The 17,039-nt window shown below is 41.6% G+C and overlaps 1 protein-coding gene across 1 annotated transcript in view; it reads left to right on the top strand.

Annotated features, from left to right (window-relative positions):
• The window catches only part of mmp17a (matrix metallopeptidase 17a), a 39,414-nt gene extending 28,182 nt beyond the window's left edge, over positions 1-11,232 (top strand). Inside the window, exons 5-11 of the mRNA XM_030769806.1 lie at positions 560-846; positions 5,339-5,515; positions 7,000-7,102; positions 7,901-7,983; positions 8,499-8,651; positions 9,183-9,440; positions 10,907-11,232. Of these exons, the coding sequence (XP_030625666.1) occupies positions 560-846; positions 5,339-5,515; positions 7,000-7,102; positions 7,901-7,983; positions 8,499-8,651; positions 9,183-9,440; positions 10,907-11,232 (1,387 nt within the window). The remainder of the gene's footprint in view (positions 1-559; positions 847-5,338; positions 5,516-6,999; positions 7,103-7,900; positions 7,984-8,498; positions 8,652-9,182; positions 9,441-10,906) is intronic.
• Positions 11,233-17,039: the final 5,807 nt, after the last annotated feature.

The raw sequence follows: 17,039 nt of genomic DNA, 5'->3' as shown, positions 1-17,039 counted from the left end.
GGGCCCTGAAATTAATTTCCCATCGATCTCTCAACGCCTGGACGTAGAGCGCAAATTGACCTTGGTGGAAGAGCTTGCCACGAATGTGAGTGGCACTCCGGCTCCAAATCACCCATGCTTGTTCAGAGCAAACTTTAGTCATGCAGAGGAGGCAGGGGCGGGGGTGTGAGAGTGAGACTGTGCAAGAAACAGACACAGGAGACAGAGAGAGATGGAATGTGTGCAGGGCCCATGTTTATTTAAAACTCATTATAGCTTCTGCCAAGTCAGAAAGGGAAAGGGAAAAAGAGTCCCCCCCCCCCCCCCCCCCCCAAAAAAAAAAAACCTCCAGTTGAGAAATAGCCATGTCTCTATCCATTCTTGCGAGCTTTAATTTAGTTCAAATGTCAGAGTCTGTGGTCAATATGCTTTTTTTTTCCCCACGACTTGTGTTTACTTAGCCATGAAATGGAAACAGAAAATGAAATGACGTTTAATCTCAGGAAGGGCTTACAGTCACCTATTTTAACTGTTGTGTCATGCTTTGACTTATGAAAACGTCATTCCGCTGTGCTTACAGGGTACGGACTTTCCCTAAGGAATCAGCTGTTCTGGGCAGAGACACTGTTCGCGCTCTCATGTACTACGCTCTGAAGGTCTGGAGCGATATTGCACCGCTCAACTTTCACGAGGTGGCGGGTAACGAGGCCGACATCCAGATCGACTTCACCAAGGCAGACCACAACGACGGCTACCCTTTCGACGGGCCCGGTGGCACCGTGGCCCATGCCTTCTTCCCCGGTGAACGCTTTACCGCCGGAGACACCCACTTCGACGATGACGAAGCGTGGACCTTCAGATCTCCAGGTGAAGCTCCTAGGAGGAGACATATGTAGTGGGGTTGGTTTGAAGTTGAAGTTAAGCTTGAGCGTGAGGTGAGGTGAGGTTTGGGTTGCGGTTCAAGATGAACTCTGAATTTACAGTTTGAGTTTGACCTTGAAAGTTTGACGACAGCCCCACCCCCCACCCTCTCGCCATATCCGTATGGTCTAGCACCACCCAGCCAATCCGTCAGACATGTTGTGTGTCTGATGGATTGGTTGAGTCTATGTAGAACAGATGCACTCTTTCATCATTTAACTAGCTTACTGTTCTCCAGAGCCTGCTCCTGGCCTGAGCAGCGTGAGACGGAGTGGCCTCTAGACCCTCTTTGCCAAAGGACCACATGCTGACTGAGAGCTTGAATAAGACATAAGGCCGATATGAAAGCAGGGGTCCTCATTACCCTGCCAGTGAACCTCTGTCAGGGTCAGTCCCTGCCCCCTTCTCCCTCCTGCCCATCCTGCAGCTCTGGACCATATGCTCCTGGGCAGCAGCGTAGTATAACCCAATTAGGCTTCCCATCAGACTAGCAGCTGGTTGTATGGGAGTTTGGCAAGTGCACATGTTCTGAGGGATTGAGAGGAGAACTCTCTTGAAAATCGTGAGACTTTCGCTCACTTCACACCGCCCACTCTCGCCCTCTCTGCAAGCTTGGCTATTCTCTCTAACTCTGTCACCCACCTCCCTCAACATAAATATATATATATATACATACTGTCTACTTATACTCACCTAAACCACCATGTATGCATGTTGTGCATGCCTCATCAAATCTACTGGAATGGCATCTCATTTACAATCTTCACTGTGTGAATGATGTCGCCCGTTCTCATTTCATGAACTGTCTGTATCTTTTCTCTAAGAGCCAGTGTCAGCTGTTCCATCTTGTACACGTTCTCCATAATCTCAGTGCAATTACTGCAACTGCTTCAAACGTCATTTTCACAACCAGCATTGGTAAATTTTACCAGCTAGGTGTGACACTCTACCAGGAACCTGCATGAAGAAGTAAAACATGTTCTTAAACTATTTTTAAAAAAAAGAGTTTAATACAAAACAGTTGCTCACAGTAAGAGGTTTAAGTAAGATATAGATGAGACACAGGATGCAGTAAAACAATAGAGTAACAATACAGATAAATGAACTCAATGTCTTGTCAAGCCCCTTGATAAATGGTATGTCAGTGTACAAACCCTAATTAATAGCCTCAAGGCATTCACATATTAGTCATATGTTTTCCGAACGCTCATGACAACTGTATTACTTTATATAGCAGCCAGACAGAAAAATATAAAAGAGAGAGAGAGAGGGAGAGGGAGAGAGAGAGAGAGAGAGAGAGAGAGAGAGAGAGAGAGCTGTGTGCAGCCAAGTGTGGTTTATGAACATGTGTGTGCGCGCGTACATGTATGCGTGCAAGATGTATCCAACCTAGATATGGACTCTCATAACAGCACAGAAAATAACAAAACACTGGCTTAACTGTGTATTGTAGAAAACTAACAAGACAGTTCAGAACTAGAAACACCCCGATCCCATCATTATCTCCAACCAGACACAATCTCTGTCAGAAAAACAGCTCGCATCTTTTATTTCAACACTCATTACACTTTTTTTTTTTGTTTGTTTTCATTTCTCTTTTGCCAAGATAAAATATCCCCTGATTTATGAAAATCAGTGATTTCCAGCCACTCCCCACCGCTAGTTCGCATATGATCACCAAACATTGCACATCAGGTACACAGAACACTCCCCTCAGATTGAGCCGAACTGTCATAGCAAGTATCTAGAAGACTACTTTCAGATGTAAGTTTGTTTAGCAGACATGATGGATCCAAGTGATGCAAGTTAATTAAACAGCGTTTCATTTCTCAGCTTCACAGTTTATTGGAGAGACCTTTCCTTACAAGACGTCAGCTGCTTCATGGAGTCATTTTGTGTATAAATGTTCCTGTAGACGGCTCTTTCTTCAGATAGCTTTGCCTTTAAGCAGATCCACTCCTCCGTACCAGGAAAATGTGTAGCACAACTTTTCAGCAAGGAGATAATTTATGAGAACTTGTAAGGCCAAGAGGAGAAATCAAATCTCTAAGGTTCAGCGGATTTTTTCTGACCTTAATCTCCTTAAGACGGATGGACCTTATCATAGGAACATGAACTTGAGTAATTGCATTTTCGTTTTTGCCCTCCCCCTGCCCTCCTCTTGCCCAGGCTGTGGAAGACGTCTCTGAGTGTATTGTTCTTGGCAGAACCCGAAAACTTTCCCCTTTGAGAACCATCTGCTAATGTGAATAATTACCACTAAATTGCAGTTGGCCAGAAGAAGAAGCGCTTGTCTTGCAGAATGCTAAAAGCTGTTTGAGTGAGTGGGCATTTCCTTGCTGTTGACTGACAGCGGAAACACCCTGTAAAACAGCTTCAGTAGTCTCCCACGGGTCATGTAAGTTAAGCCAGGGGATTTTACTGTTTTGTTTTGACAGCAAGCAGATAGCTTTTATTAATTATATCTCTGTTGGTTGCTCACTAATGCAGACTGATTACTGTGGCCACAACAAAAGGCTCATTAAGCAGGTGTGTTTCTGATGACTTTTGAAATTTGGCATAAGCTTCTGATTTGTATGTGTGTGTGTGTGTGTGTGTGTGTGTGTGTGTGTGTATGTATGTGTTAGCTAATGTGTGCATTTTTTTGCATTTGAGTGCGGATGATGCATGGTGGCTAGGTGAAATTACAGTGGTCAACATGCACCCACATTTAGCAGCTGTCCATTGTGACTGTTTTAACACTACCAGCTACCAGCCTCCTCCCATCACTAGCACCAAAAGCAAGGGATCTCTGTTTGACTACATTACACTACATTTAGCACTTTAAGACCTTCAAAGCCAGTGGATTTGATAATTCAACTCTAAATAGTAATTATACGTTTTAGAGGATTTGAAAGGCGTAGGGACATTTTGTTCAGACATCCCACCTAATCAGTGCTCTCTGTTTTTGTTCTTTAAAGCTTTCATTCCTCAGAGCAGTCCTCTGAGACACAGGACCAGGACGTTACCACAAAAAAAATAAATAAATAAAAATAAAATAAAATTAAAAAAATAAATAAAAAGAGTGAAATGAACTCGAAGGGGTATTTTACATTTGCTCTGCTATCACACTTTACAGGCACTTTAAGCCTTCATGTGTGTACGCCTATATCTGCCAGCTGTTTGCCTGAGCGCAAGGGCGAATCACACGCAAAGCAGATTCTATGTACAGCTTCCCATAGTTCTTTTTCCATCTGAGCAGCCCAAAAGCAGCAGGGTTCATCTAAATGAATCTGTTGCCAGCGCTGAACAAATCAGTGGCTGGCAGAGGATGACACTGGCAGAGTGTTAGATGCTGTGGTGCCTGAACAAGCATAAAGTAAAATGGGACCACGCAAAGTCACGGTGGCTCATCGTCCTTCTCTTCCCCTTCGGAGTCTGCAGCTTCTGATTAGAGCTCGCGTCGCGAAGAAAGTTACACAGGTGTAAGACTTAAAAAAGAAAGAAAAAAAAAAAAAATCTCATTGCCTTGCTTTGTTTCAAAGAATATTTGAAGTGCAGTAAGACTGAGTCGAACCAGTAACCCTCAGGGGATGCCAAGGCTATATTGGGATACACACCTTGTTTGGAGTCTTAACCTTAATCGGCGAGACGCAGGCTTAATTCCACGTCTCAGTCAACAGAGCAAGACAAGTGCAGTTCTGTTTTTCACAAACCAGCGGCAAAGGCAAACTATTACACCTTATGTTTTTTACTTTACTGCAGGGCCTTGGACAATTTGTCTTTTTTCTCTTTCTTTCTCTCGCTCTCTCTCTCTCTCTCTCCATTATCTCTCCCTCCCTCTCTCTCTCCCTCTCTCTTCATCTTTGATCGACAGTTCTTTGGCTGAACTAACATTTCTATCTCATGCTTCTATGTAATAGAGGGTTGTGAAAGTCTCTATGATGGCTTTGCTTCATATAACTGTCTGTATAGAGAAATGAATGCAAGATAAAAGACACCCTTTAGTAATAAAAAAGAAGAGGCTCTCTTAAAGACTCAGATTTTCCACTCCACTCATTGTTCATTATGTAAATAACAACAACGACATCTCCTGTACTATTCAAGCAAAAAAAAAAAAAAGCAGAGTGCTCTTTTTAATGAAGTCATACGTCTACAACTTCTGTAAGCGTACGCTTAAAGCTATGTTGAGATTTTACCTGTAGGTAGGGTTCTGTATTTTAAAAACGGTAAAGGAAAATCTTTCATTCGCTGTGCCGTGTTATGTTGTTTTCTTTACTGCACTGCTTCATTTGCTTAGCTCAGTCTATTTTCTGTTTCTGCTCATTTCAGTTAGACCAACAGGTAGCTAAACCTACAGGCTAAAATGATCTGTGATAGCTTTAGACTTCCCTCTAGCTGTAGAGAAGAACCTTTTTTTTTTTTTTTTTTAATCTCACAGTCTGTTTTGTCTCCACAGATTCTCATGGGATGGATCTGTTTGCAGTGGCAGTCCACGAGTTTGGTCATGCTATTGGCCTCGCTCACACATCTGCGATAGAGTCCATCATGCGGCCATACTACCAGGGCCCGGTGGGCGACCCGCTCAAATACGACCTCCCGTACGAGGACAAAGTTCGAGTTTGGCAGCTCTACGGTGAGTTGGAACATCACTTTTATTCCCCTATTCATCACATCCCTCTCCCTTCACCGTTGTCATTTCACACTCACTGAGTCTCCCCGTACCTGTCTTCACTCGCTCTCTCTCCATCCCGCTAACAAAGACATACTTGCAGAGTGAACGTAGGCTTAGAGAAAATCAAGGACGTTCGCTAAACGTTTATTGTTTGCAGCTCAGATCCGCAATGAGTGTAGGTTGTGTAACAAACCAAAAAGCAGTTGAATTGCTACAAGGCTGACGTGCAGAAGCTGAGCCTGAGGTGAACGAGGGGTTTCATAACATGCAATAAGAGGTCTTCATCCACATCCGTACAGTCAGTCATAATGATACGGCGTTATGGGAGTGACAGACTCAATGAGCGTCCCCTCTTTGTGATCCTGCAGGTTGATGATGTGAGTCCCAGAACAGGAAGCACAATTGATTTGTTTATATAGGGGGTTTATTGGTTTAATTATATTGCTGGTTTGAGACAGACAGAGTGCAGGGGGGTTTAATTGTCCGTCCCTGTGCTTCAGACCCTGCTTATCACAGTGAGCCATACCACACGACACCAGGCTGCACACAAAACAAGCTGGTGCGACAGAAATCCAGAGATAGCTTTGGAAGAGAGAGAGTGAGAGAGAGAGAGAGAGGGGGAGAGAGAGAGGGAGAGAGAGAGAGGAAGAGACAGACAGAGAGAATGAGAGAGAGAGAGAGAGAGAGAGAGAGGGAGAAAGAGAGGGAAAGACAGAGAGAGAGAGAGAGAGAGAGGAAGAGACAGACAGAGAGAAAGACTGAGAGGGAGAGAGAAAGAGAGAGAGAGAGAGAATTGGATGGCAGGAATGAGAGGATGAGGGGCAGAGAAATAAGGAAAAAGATTCCAGAGAAATGTGGTATGTGGGATGTTGTGACTAGCATAGACATAACTTTACACCGCTCAACATTCGTCACCTGTTTTTTTTTGGCTCTCTGCACAAGGTTAAATGCCAACATTTTTTTTCCCTTTCATTTACCTAATCTCTAGTTACAGAAAACAAATACTTTGGAAGTCAATCAAAAATGAATCACTTTTGTTTGTCTCGACACACTTTTTAAAGAAATAGCACTGTTTACAGAGTCGCTGACAAATGTGTAATTATTCTTCTTGTTACATCTGCGAGATAAAGGTGTTGACGCTGACTTTTAATTTTCTATGAATGACACTGAAGAGCAAGGTTCCTCATAGCCCTGTCAAACATATTTTCTCCACTGGATTCCACATCACCCAATTGTTGCCACTCTGTGTTAAAGAAAAAAAAAACTTTCTCGCTCTCTACTTAATATTGCTTGTGCGTGTGTCTGTCTGTGTGTGTGTATATGTGTGTGTGTGTGTGTGTGTGTGTGTGTGTGTGTGTGTGTGTGTGAGTGTGCATCTGTGCATGCATATTGCTGTGTTCCTCCTTTATGACTTGTCTAATGCATGTCTGTTTGTTTTTGGTCAGGGGTGCGGGATTCTGTATCACATACTGTTCGGCCTGACGACCCCTCTCGCACTGCTGAACCACCGGTTCTACTTGATCTTCCAGAGAACAGATCCACTATCCCGTGAGTAAAGAAAACAAACAAACTCTCACACACATTCTTCCTTCAACAGTATGTCTCAGATAGTGATTCACATTTCACGGTATTTCCTGAACTAGTGGACATAAGATTGCTGTGTTCTCAATTACAAAATGCCGTACAGTACAATTCAACACTCTGAGCAAATGTCAATATGAACCAAACAACAGCCGATAGTCAACTCTTGACTCTCAGTAAATGAATTTCTTGCCTTTCTGTGAGCAGTATACGACTCCCTGTCTTAGCCTTCCTTCATCTCAAAAGGTGATGTGCTGAAAAGGTGTATTTAACTTGACAAAGGTGACTAATGTAATCCTTTGGAAGAGCTCTGGTAATAAGATGTGAATGAAGGTATTTGTTAATAAGGTGCAAAGCGAGTTCCGGCTCACAAAAGAAGCACTGTCGCTGTAATTGCTCCGTCATTAGTAATCCAGTCACGTCAAAGCCTTAAATCAGTCATTAGCGCCACGTTAATGCACGCAGGGACGTTTTCTGCAAACAGGTGATAGTAGCATCTCCCTTGACATTTGTCCAGTTTTGACTGCAGTACGTAACAAGCCTTCATAAACATAAACATATGATAAGGACAAACGACAAACCTAGTATCAACGCACACAAATCATCCTCCTAATGCAAGTTCATTAATAGTGGGGAGGCCAGTAATTTCCGCTCTTCAGACCCTGTCTGTACCTATTAAGCCTCTCACTGTGGGGTTTTTTTTCTCTCCCTTCTGTCTTTTTTTCTGTCTCTACCTCTTTGCTCTTTTTTTTTTTCCTCTCCCAGACCAGACCGTGATGCCCCAGACAGATGCAGCAGCCACTTTGATGCAGTGGCACAGATTCGAGGGGAGGCCTTCTTTTTTAAAGGTACAGGCTTAGGAGGGGGTGGGGGACAAGAATATAATCAATAGTAGACAAGACCCAGGTCTTGGTTCTGGTACCACACTCCCCTCCTCCTCCTCCTCCTCCTCCCTTCATAAACTCCTCATAGACTCTGAAAGGGCTCAGAGCTCCAACTGCACTCTTCAATTCTTTGGAAGAAATTCACACTTTTGTCCAGTGTATATATTTACATGAGCATTAAAACCTTGAAAACAAATCCGTAACTGAAGTGAAAACTAGTTACATCCGGATAGAGTTAAAACAAAAAGCCGCTTCAGAAATATCCACTTGGCTGCTCTGCCCAGATGAACATCCGGATATCTGCTGCCTCTGGGCACCAGCACATGTTTTGCCTGCAGTCAACTACTGTTTCCAGTGGAGATGTAAAAAACTGAAATAGCAGCTCGTGCAAAATAACAACGTGGATTTTAAATACTCTGAGTTTTCTGCATTTGCTCTTCGTTCACTTGCGATGTCACGATATCGTATCTTCTTTCTAGGGAAGTACTTCTGGCGCTTGACACGGGAGAAGCACTTGGTCTCTCTGCGGCCGGCTCAGATCCATCGTTTTTGGAGAGGTCTGCCTGCCAATCTGGACAGTGTGGATGCTGTGTACGAGAGACCAGGAGACCATAAGATTGTATTTTTCAAAGGTAACTCATGGGTATGACCTGTCGTAGGAGAACATGCTAAAGTTCATACGCTGTTGACTATAAAAATACATTTTAGCCTCATGTTTGTTACAGATACTAGCCTTGTTGGCTAAACAGCTCGCTACCCTTTGCCAAGATGTTTTGTTTTGTTCTGTTTTTTTTTTTTTTTCTCAAGTAAAATTTTAAAAAAGGTTATTTATGAGTCATCACTCTAAGGGCCTTTGTGATTTTTTTTTTTTTTTTGGATGTCTGAAAAGTTTTAATGATTAAGGACACGTTCTGTGTAGCAGCGAGAGGTAAAATGCCCTTCAAGGATGTTTAACCTCATTCAAAATTTTCCTCAAGCAACTGAAGAGTGAGGAGGTCTAAAAACTAGCTATAGGTATACCGTAAAAAAAAAAACAAAAAAAAAACTGAAGTATTCCATTTAAAGTGCTTTTCAAAGGAAAAAAAAAATTTGGTTTCACTATGTCATCATTTCACATAAGTTGGTCTTTAGCTGATTGATATTCCCCTCTCTTATTCTCACAGGGGTGAAGTACTGGGTGTTCAAGGACAACAATGTGGAGGATGGATATCCAAGGCCTATCAGTGATTTTGGTTTGCCCTTGGAGGGTGTAGATGCTGTCTTTGTCTGGCTACACAATGACAAGACCTACTTCTTCAAAGACAACCGTTACTGGCGCTACGATGACCACTTGCGACGTATGGACCTGGGTTACCCCAAGGACAGTACGTTATGGAAGGGAATCCCACCACACCTGGACGATGCCATGAGATGGTCTGACGGTGGGTGTCTCTGTAACGATTCTGAGCATTTAATCCTAGGATCTCATGTGTTTTTGCGTAGTATTCCTATTAAAAGCATAAATAAACCTTTGGTACACTCAGAAGAGACACAGTTATGCACAGCTGTGATCTATGTGATTTTTTGAATACATAAAAAAATGGATAAAAAATTGAGGAGAACTAAGAGTCAAGTCCATAAGTTGTTTTATTACTACTTTTCTGTAATTATTGCCTTTCTTTAGAACATGCTTCAAGTGATTTTCATGCATTATAATAAATTTATATGTTTTTTCTTATTAAATGTGAGGTTCTTTCTAGCCTGAAAAATCTATATCATGTATTCATTTATTACAATACATAGGCTGGAGACAGGACATCCTCAAAGTTATATAATTGTATCAGAATCATACAACAGATCGTATATATGAAAATCATGAATCAGATTGTATCAGGATCGTATCAGTTATGTTGTATCAGAAAAGGAAAGATTGGCTTACTGTGAACAGGAGCAGTCAGGGTTGAGCAGGTAGGGGTTTTTTTTTCTCCTTGTTGTCATAGCAGCAGCTGGCATGTCTCAGTGCTTTAAATGAACCCAGGAGCTCCATGTCCTGTCTAATGCACAGCATTGTGTGTCTCCTAATGTTGCTCTCATAGTATTAGCCTTTATTCTCTCCTTCACTATTAAGGAAAGAGAAAAAGCCTTTGAACCTCTGTGCTTGAAATAAAATGGAGTACCATTTAGCTGGGTGAGAAGATACAGAACGCACACACACACAAGAACACCCCCCCCTCCCAAAAAAAAACTACCCCCCCCCCACCCTTTTCCTGCTTGCTTTGTTGCTTTGTTTCCTTCCCCTCCTTCTTCTATCTATCTCTTGTACACAAACACAGATAAACACAGTATCAAGTTTCCTCCTTCCTCCCATAGCTTGTAGTTGGGTGTTACAGCCCCTCAGGTGTGTACTAGTGGGGCTTTGCCAGTTGCATAGGTCCTGCTCTTCTGCTCAAAGCTGTTTGATGTGTGTGTGTGAGCCCAGGCCAAGTTTCTAAAGTGACAGTCCCCAGTTGCCGGAGCCCCATAGCGGGAGCACAATCTCAGACCCAAGGGGTATGAGAACTGGAGCCACATCAAAGAGCCCACAGCAGAGCCTCATTGCACCGGCAGAGTGAGGGGGAGGAAGAAGTACGGAGCAGTTACAGACCATCAGAGGTGCTGGGGGAAAAAAAAAAAAGAGAGAGAGCAATGGGCTAAAAGGGTGAGAGAGCGAGAGAGAGAGAGAGAGAGAGAGAGAGAGAGAGAAAGAAAAAGTGAGAAAGATTAATACCAGAGCCAAAACACCCAAGCAGACTTCAAAAGTGAGAACAAATATTGGCAGATCTAAGAGAGAGAGAGAGAAAAAAAAAAAAAAAAACACCGCCATAGCGATGTCAATATCTTTTATAATTTATCTTCCTATCCCTCTCAGGTGCTTCTTACTTCTTCAAAGGAAAGGAGTACTGGAGAGTAATGGGCAGTGATATGGAGGTGGAGGCTGGTTATCCAAGACCCATCGGTAAAGACTGGTTGGTTTGCACAGAGATGCAGTCGGACTCGCCAGAGAGAGGAGCCAACAGAACAGAAACACGGCTGCACGGGCAGCACCACGCTGACCACGCCGAAAACGGCTATGAGGTGTGTTCGTGCACCTCGGACTCGGCCTCACCCCTGGGTGCGCGGCCCTCGCTCTCCCCTGCCTGGGTGCTGGCGCCGCTGTGGACGCTCTCCGTAGCCCTGTCAGCGGCACCCCTATGATGAAACACTGAGGCTGGACGTTAGACAGTCAGCGTACTGAAGGAAGCCATGGCCAGGAGCCAAAGCTACGAATCTGTGTGACTGAAGATCACTCCAATCAAATAAATGGTTTTATCAACTTTGCTTTTGTTTGTTAGGGAAAAACTTGGACTTTTCCTGCATTGTTTATGTTGATATTATTATTATTATTATTATTATTATTATTATTATTATTATTATTATTATTATTATTATGTCGTTGCCGTTGCTCTAATTTTGTGAGCGCAGAAACCGGAACAGGTCACTTATATTCACCTCTTGCAGTGCATTAGGACTTTTAAAGTTACGTAATGAGCTGTCCCAGAGTTTTTTATTTTCATGAGTCTAAGTAATAATAATAATGATGATAATGATAGTAATAACGCCAATAAGATGGTCACAGCAAAAATCTCTGGATGGGGCTGGCTGCTCTGTGCAGTTTAGTGATGAGAGGAATGATCCATATCCTCTTATCTTTCTTGTCACTCAAAGTGCTTTAAGAATACAGTCATTCATAGACTTCTGTCTAGATGCTCTTCACCAACATCTCCTCTTGAAAACCTTATATACACTCTTCAGATGGACTGACCTGCATCTCCCCCCACACACTCTCTCTCTCTCTCTCTCTCTCTCTCTCTCTCTTACTCTTTCTCTCTCTCTCTCTCCCTCTCCCTCTCTACTTCTCATTCTGTCAGATGAACTCTTTCTTAGATTATCACTAATTGTGTATTTTTGTAATAAAGAAAAACAACTGTGGTTGAGTTCATTGAAGACATGCATGATCTTAGGTTTACATACTTCGGTCAACACAGCTGTAAATGGTTTGAAACACACTGATGTTTTTTTTTCTTTTCTTTTCTTTTCTTTTGTTTTTTAGTGAGGAGCCTTTGCATTCCTCCAGTTTAGTTCTTTCTAGTTCATATTCTGCCATCCGGAATATGATCTCATGTTTTTACCACATTTAAAAGAGGGCGGCAGACAATTAGCAGCATATTGGGAAAAATCTGAAGGATGTTTGGCTTGCACCCTGGACCTGCTTAGAGTACCTTTACATCACAACTTGATTTTGTCATAACTGCTAAGAAATATTTACTTATATACAATATAAATATATATATATAAATAAACATATATATTTAAGGTGAAAGATTATATGGCAGTTGCAAAAAATGTAAAAATGTAAGCTGTCTTTTCTAAGGTGAAATATTTTTGTAGAAAAATAAAGAGAAGTGAGAGATTGCTGAGAAGTGCAATGATTTTGTGTCACTGAAAGACGACGTGAAAACAGAGGACTGAAGACACCATCTTCAACAACATGACAGTTTGCTGTCACATGTTGGCAGGTATACTGTACTCACTCCACGAAAACTGTTAAAAGAGTGTCAGTGGACATGTCTCTACCGTATTGTCAATTTCCAGCATCTTTGTTTTGATTTATGTGCATTCTGATGACTTTTAAGGGGTGAGCGCTTTGTGTATGCACTGAATCAAATCCAGATGGCTTAAAAATAAATAAATAAAAAAATAAATAACATTCAAAAAAGACATTCAGCTGACGTGGTTGCACACGCTGAATGCTTACCAACAATGGATACAGAAATGATCTGTCTCCTTGGAAACGAAATCTGGATGCTTATTGCCTCTTATGGAAAACACAAAGAAAAAGCAGCTTCGGAGTTATATAAGTCGTGTGAAGAGGTGACATTCATTCCATTTCGTTTTTACTAATCTCTCAACTATTTTCTGCTTAGAATCACAAGTTCTTCTCTGATTGATACCAGTGCTGCTAATTAACTTGCATGACAAGTTGTCCAGAGAGTGGCAGTGCGCATAGTTATGGAGGTTGGTCATATTCCAAAAACTGTCATCAAATGGCTGAGCCAAGTTTTAACAGGAATCTGTGATAGGAACCCGAAGCACAATTAGAATTACAAGAAGGATTTGAAGTCTGGCTTTTGCTTTTTCTTGGCAGGATGCTTGCATAGGGGCATTGCACAGTGTCAAACTGATTCAAGAGAAGGAAGTACGCATGAATGGCCCAGACAAGTTTAGGCAATAGAATATTCTGAGTGGACGCTCTGTGCAGTGTGGATACACCACATCCTATCACCTCAGCTCATCAAATGTGTCAGAGCAAATGACTCCGGTAAATAGGCAGTGCCCGGGCGCATTTCGCTGAAGCACTTTGGGTCGAGGCTGGTTTTGTTTGGTTGGAGATCCGTTAGGAGGGAAAAGTGTGTGTCTTTTTGTAAAGCATTGCAATCAAAACCTGTCATTCATCCTCATCAGAACCGCAGCGGGATATTCTCAGAGCGGTTCTGGGAGAACCAATCTACCTCCACCCCGGGCCATCACAGTGCTGTGTTGCATTCAGAAGCCGAACAAACGTGCAACAAGCTTTGGGTCGGCTCCAGTATAGATAGTGGTGACAGAGGTCCGGGTGGCCAACTAACTGGTACCCTGTGCTACTCACTGTTTTACTGGCAGCTGCTGATAGTCTTTCACCTCTTACTGATGTAAGAAGTTGAGAGGATGTACATCATCCTGACCAATCTTACTGTTGGCTATAGAACAGAGTTTGTTGTTTTACTTTTAACTCAGTGACTCAACAATGCAGCTGAAAGAGAGGACCTGAAGCTCATGTGAACACAGTGGATTCACAGCCAAGACCCCTTTTAAGTCAGTACACCTTACACTGGCTGTGGCACAAAAGCTCTTTGATCTCAATTTCACATCAGCCACCACTCCCAAAATGCAGAGCCAATCACTTGAAGCGTTGTCAGCTGCTGAAGGTGCAAATACCGCTCAGTTCCAATGTCAGTTCCCAATGGAACACTTTTTTTGCCCATAGGAAAAAGGTTCTGTGGAACAAGCACGCAGGTAACACAGTATAAATTATTCGCTACCCCCTAACTTTCACAGGTCTGCAGTCAGATGAAAGACGGGCACAGGAGAAAAAGTGCCTGGTCGCTAAGGCTATTTGCTATAACTGGCCCTATGATAGAGTAAGGATCAAACCATGAAGTGGGCTAGGGGGCTAGACAGAGAGCAAAGCTGCTGTAGTTCAAACCAAGAGCGTGAGCAGATTCCCAACATACTCACGGGGTAGGAGGGGGATTCAGCCCACACAAAGAGGCGGTTTGATGGCTTTCATCATCATGTTTACAGCCCTCCCCACAACTCACCCCCCACCCTCCGACCCTCCACTCCTAGCTTGACAGTGGTGACTGAGGATGCCCAACTCGCTCAGTGGGAGAATTTTAAGTAGGCCTGTTGGTACCGTTACTGGGTCAGAATGTAGGACGCTAACTGCTCTCAGCTGGATCCTCCCTAATGCCCAAGTGCCCTGTAATCATTTAAGCTTCTGTCTTAAATGTTCATGTCAATGCTGGTTTCTCTTAATAACTAACATGCATTTCATGAAATTTTCAGCTTTCTGGGCTAAAAGTTTATTAAGAGGGGGAAAAAAAAATATATATATATATATATATGGGACAAAAACTGCTTAAATTCTTAAATACTTTAAATGTACTAAAATACCTGCTGCTAATGAAGTGACTCAAAAACATCCAAATATATAAATAAGTCACAGAAAAAATAATATACCAAATTAGGTTATCAGCACTGATTAGGTAATATTATATGTAAGATGACAAAATATTACAGTGACCATGGTCTGTGATTTGACTTCTTATCCAAAGATCAAAAAATATTTTCAGTACTGCAAAAATCAGCTTATACCTCAACTGTAATTTTATGCACAATATAGCATTCAGTTATCACATATAAAAGTTCATTATAGTCAAACCCTAGTTATGTTTTCCCTTATCTCTTATTCTTTATTATATTTATTATCTTGAACGATATTTTTTGCACTTTTCTTGGTCTAGTCTTCTTTTGGAAAGTTTAACTTGATATTTAAAAAAATCAAAGCCCAATCTTTCTCATCATTTTGTTGAGAAATACACTAGATTGATTTTTGAATCAGGAATTGAAGTGTAACCCATTGTTTTGCTTCAAATTTGCAACTGTACCCAACCAAGCAAGAATTACTGGTTGCTTTGCAGAATGTGGATGCATTTCACTGGTTGAAGTTTAGGTATCAATAATGTGAACCTCTGCTGCATACTTGAAGTTGTACCCATCAAATGAAAGGCCCTCATCCAAAGAACTTTATCTCCCCCTTGAGGTGAAAAAAAAAATAAAACAATTGGCTCCAGACAGGTGGGCTTATAAATTCTAGGATGTATGACCACTGCCTTGCTTAGTTACAGTGAATACAAGTACTAACCTCATCTGATCAAAACTGTTTTTCCCAGGTCTCTCAAGCATAGTGTCAACAACTTGTTAATATAACAATATGCTTTGATGAGAAGCACAAATCTTCATACCTGTCATAGGAACATCTGTCTCAGTAAATATATGCAATTCCAGTAATTCCACTTTACCTAAAATGTCTGTCTGTATTGTCCTGTTTATCTTTATGGAACAGATGCCTTTGTGTTAAAATGACAGATTTGGAGGGAGTAATGTCAGTGCTGACTAAACAACGCACTGTAGATCCAGCATTTTTCAGTGTTCAGTTATTTTTTGGTTCATTTCTTCCCTATACAAGAGGAAACATAGGATCAAAATGTATGCATTAGGTTTTTGCTTTTGAAGGAACACAAACTTTTTAGACACATGACTATTTAGTATTCAGAATGCTTTTGGCTTGAGGGATATGAAAGTAAATGAGGCCTTAAATGCAGACCTGCCATTTTTCTCACCATTGTGCCCTTTGAAAAACAGCTCAGCTGATATGGATTTGATGCTTTCTGCTGGCGATGGTTGATGAGTTTCATGGAACAACTGTAAGAATTTGCATGGCTTTAAACAAGGGGAGTAACACGGCCTTTAAACTAGCCAAATAGTTCCCTGTTTTTTTCTTTTTCTTTCTTTTTTTTTTCCCTTTCTTGGTCTTAAAATCTTTGCATTTGGCCATTTGGACCAGGTGGAAAGAATTCAATCTCAATCTACAGCTGTTTTGAGGTAAAAACACAATTTGGACGGTTGAAGCAACTTGCCGAATTTTTCCTTATCTGTAATGCACATAGCTGTAAAATCCCAGCCATTGTATACTGAAAAGGTCAAGATTATTTATCTGATAACTTGAAAATAAATCTTTTGGATGATTTCAGAAACCATCCTGACAGCTGAGGTCTTCCATTTTATGCACAACTGACTACTCTCAGTGTACACTACTTTCCATATTACATTATATTACATCTTATTATACATTTCTTTTTATACTGGGTATGTATCAGTTCTGGGCTAATCCACGCTGAAGATCATGTTCGTCTATTATTCACTTCAATGAAAATTTAATACTTCTGACTGTGTCGTTAAGAGGTCCCATATTCGTTGCTTCAAAATTCTGTTTTCATTGTTTTACCACGGCAAACTCTAGGTGCTGAGACATACAAATGAATTAGATTTGATATATAGTCTTTGAGTGGAGTACTTCTTTCCTTGTACATTAATTTGCTGCGTATGTTATTATCAGAGGTGGACGCAGAACTATAATTTGCCGTCTCTTGTCGTCTTCGTCCTACCATTCCCCTCTGCATTTACTCGTCATATGTACCGCATGGTGTCGGTAGTGAGACTGTTTACTGTTTACAGCAATCGCAGCAGTTTAGATTGTTGTTATTGTTATTCATTTTGAAGTACTGTCATTCGTAATCATTTTCTCAGCAGAAAAAGGTCAATTTACAGTTCATATCTAAATCTTCTTACATTATGTTAGA

The sequence above is a fragment of the Chanos chanos genome, chromosome 3 (genome assembly GCF_902362185.1).
Source record: "Chanos chanos chromosome 3, fChaCha1.1, whole genome shotgun sequence".
NCBI classification, from domain to species: domain Eukaryota; kingdom Metazoa; phylum Chordata; class Actinopteri; order Gonorynchiformes; family Chanidae; genus Chanos; species Chanos chanos.
This window is presented reverse-complemented; position numbering and strand designations above follow the sequence as displayed.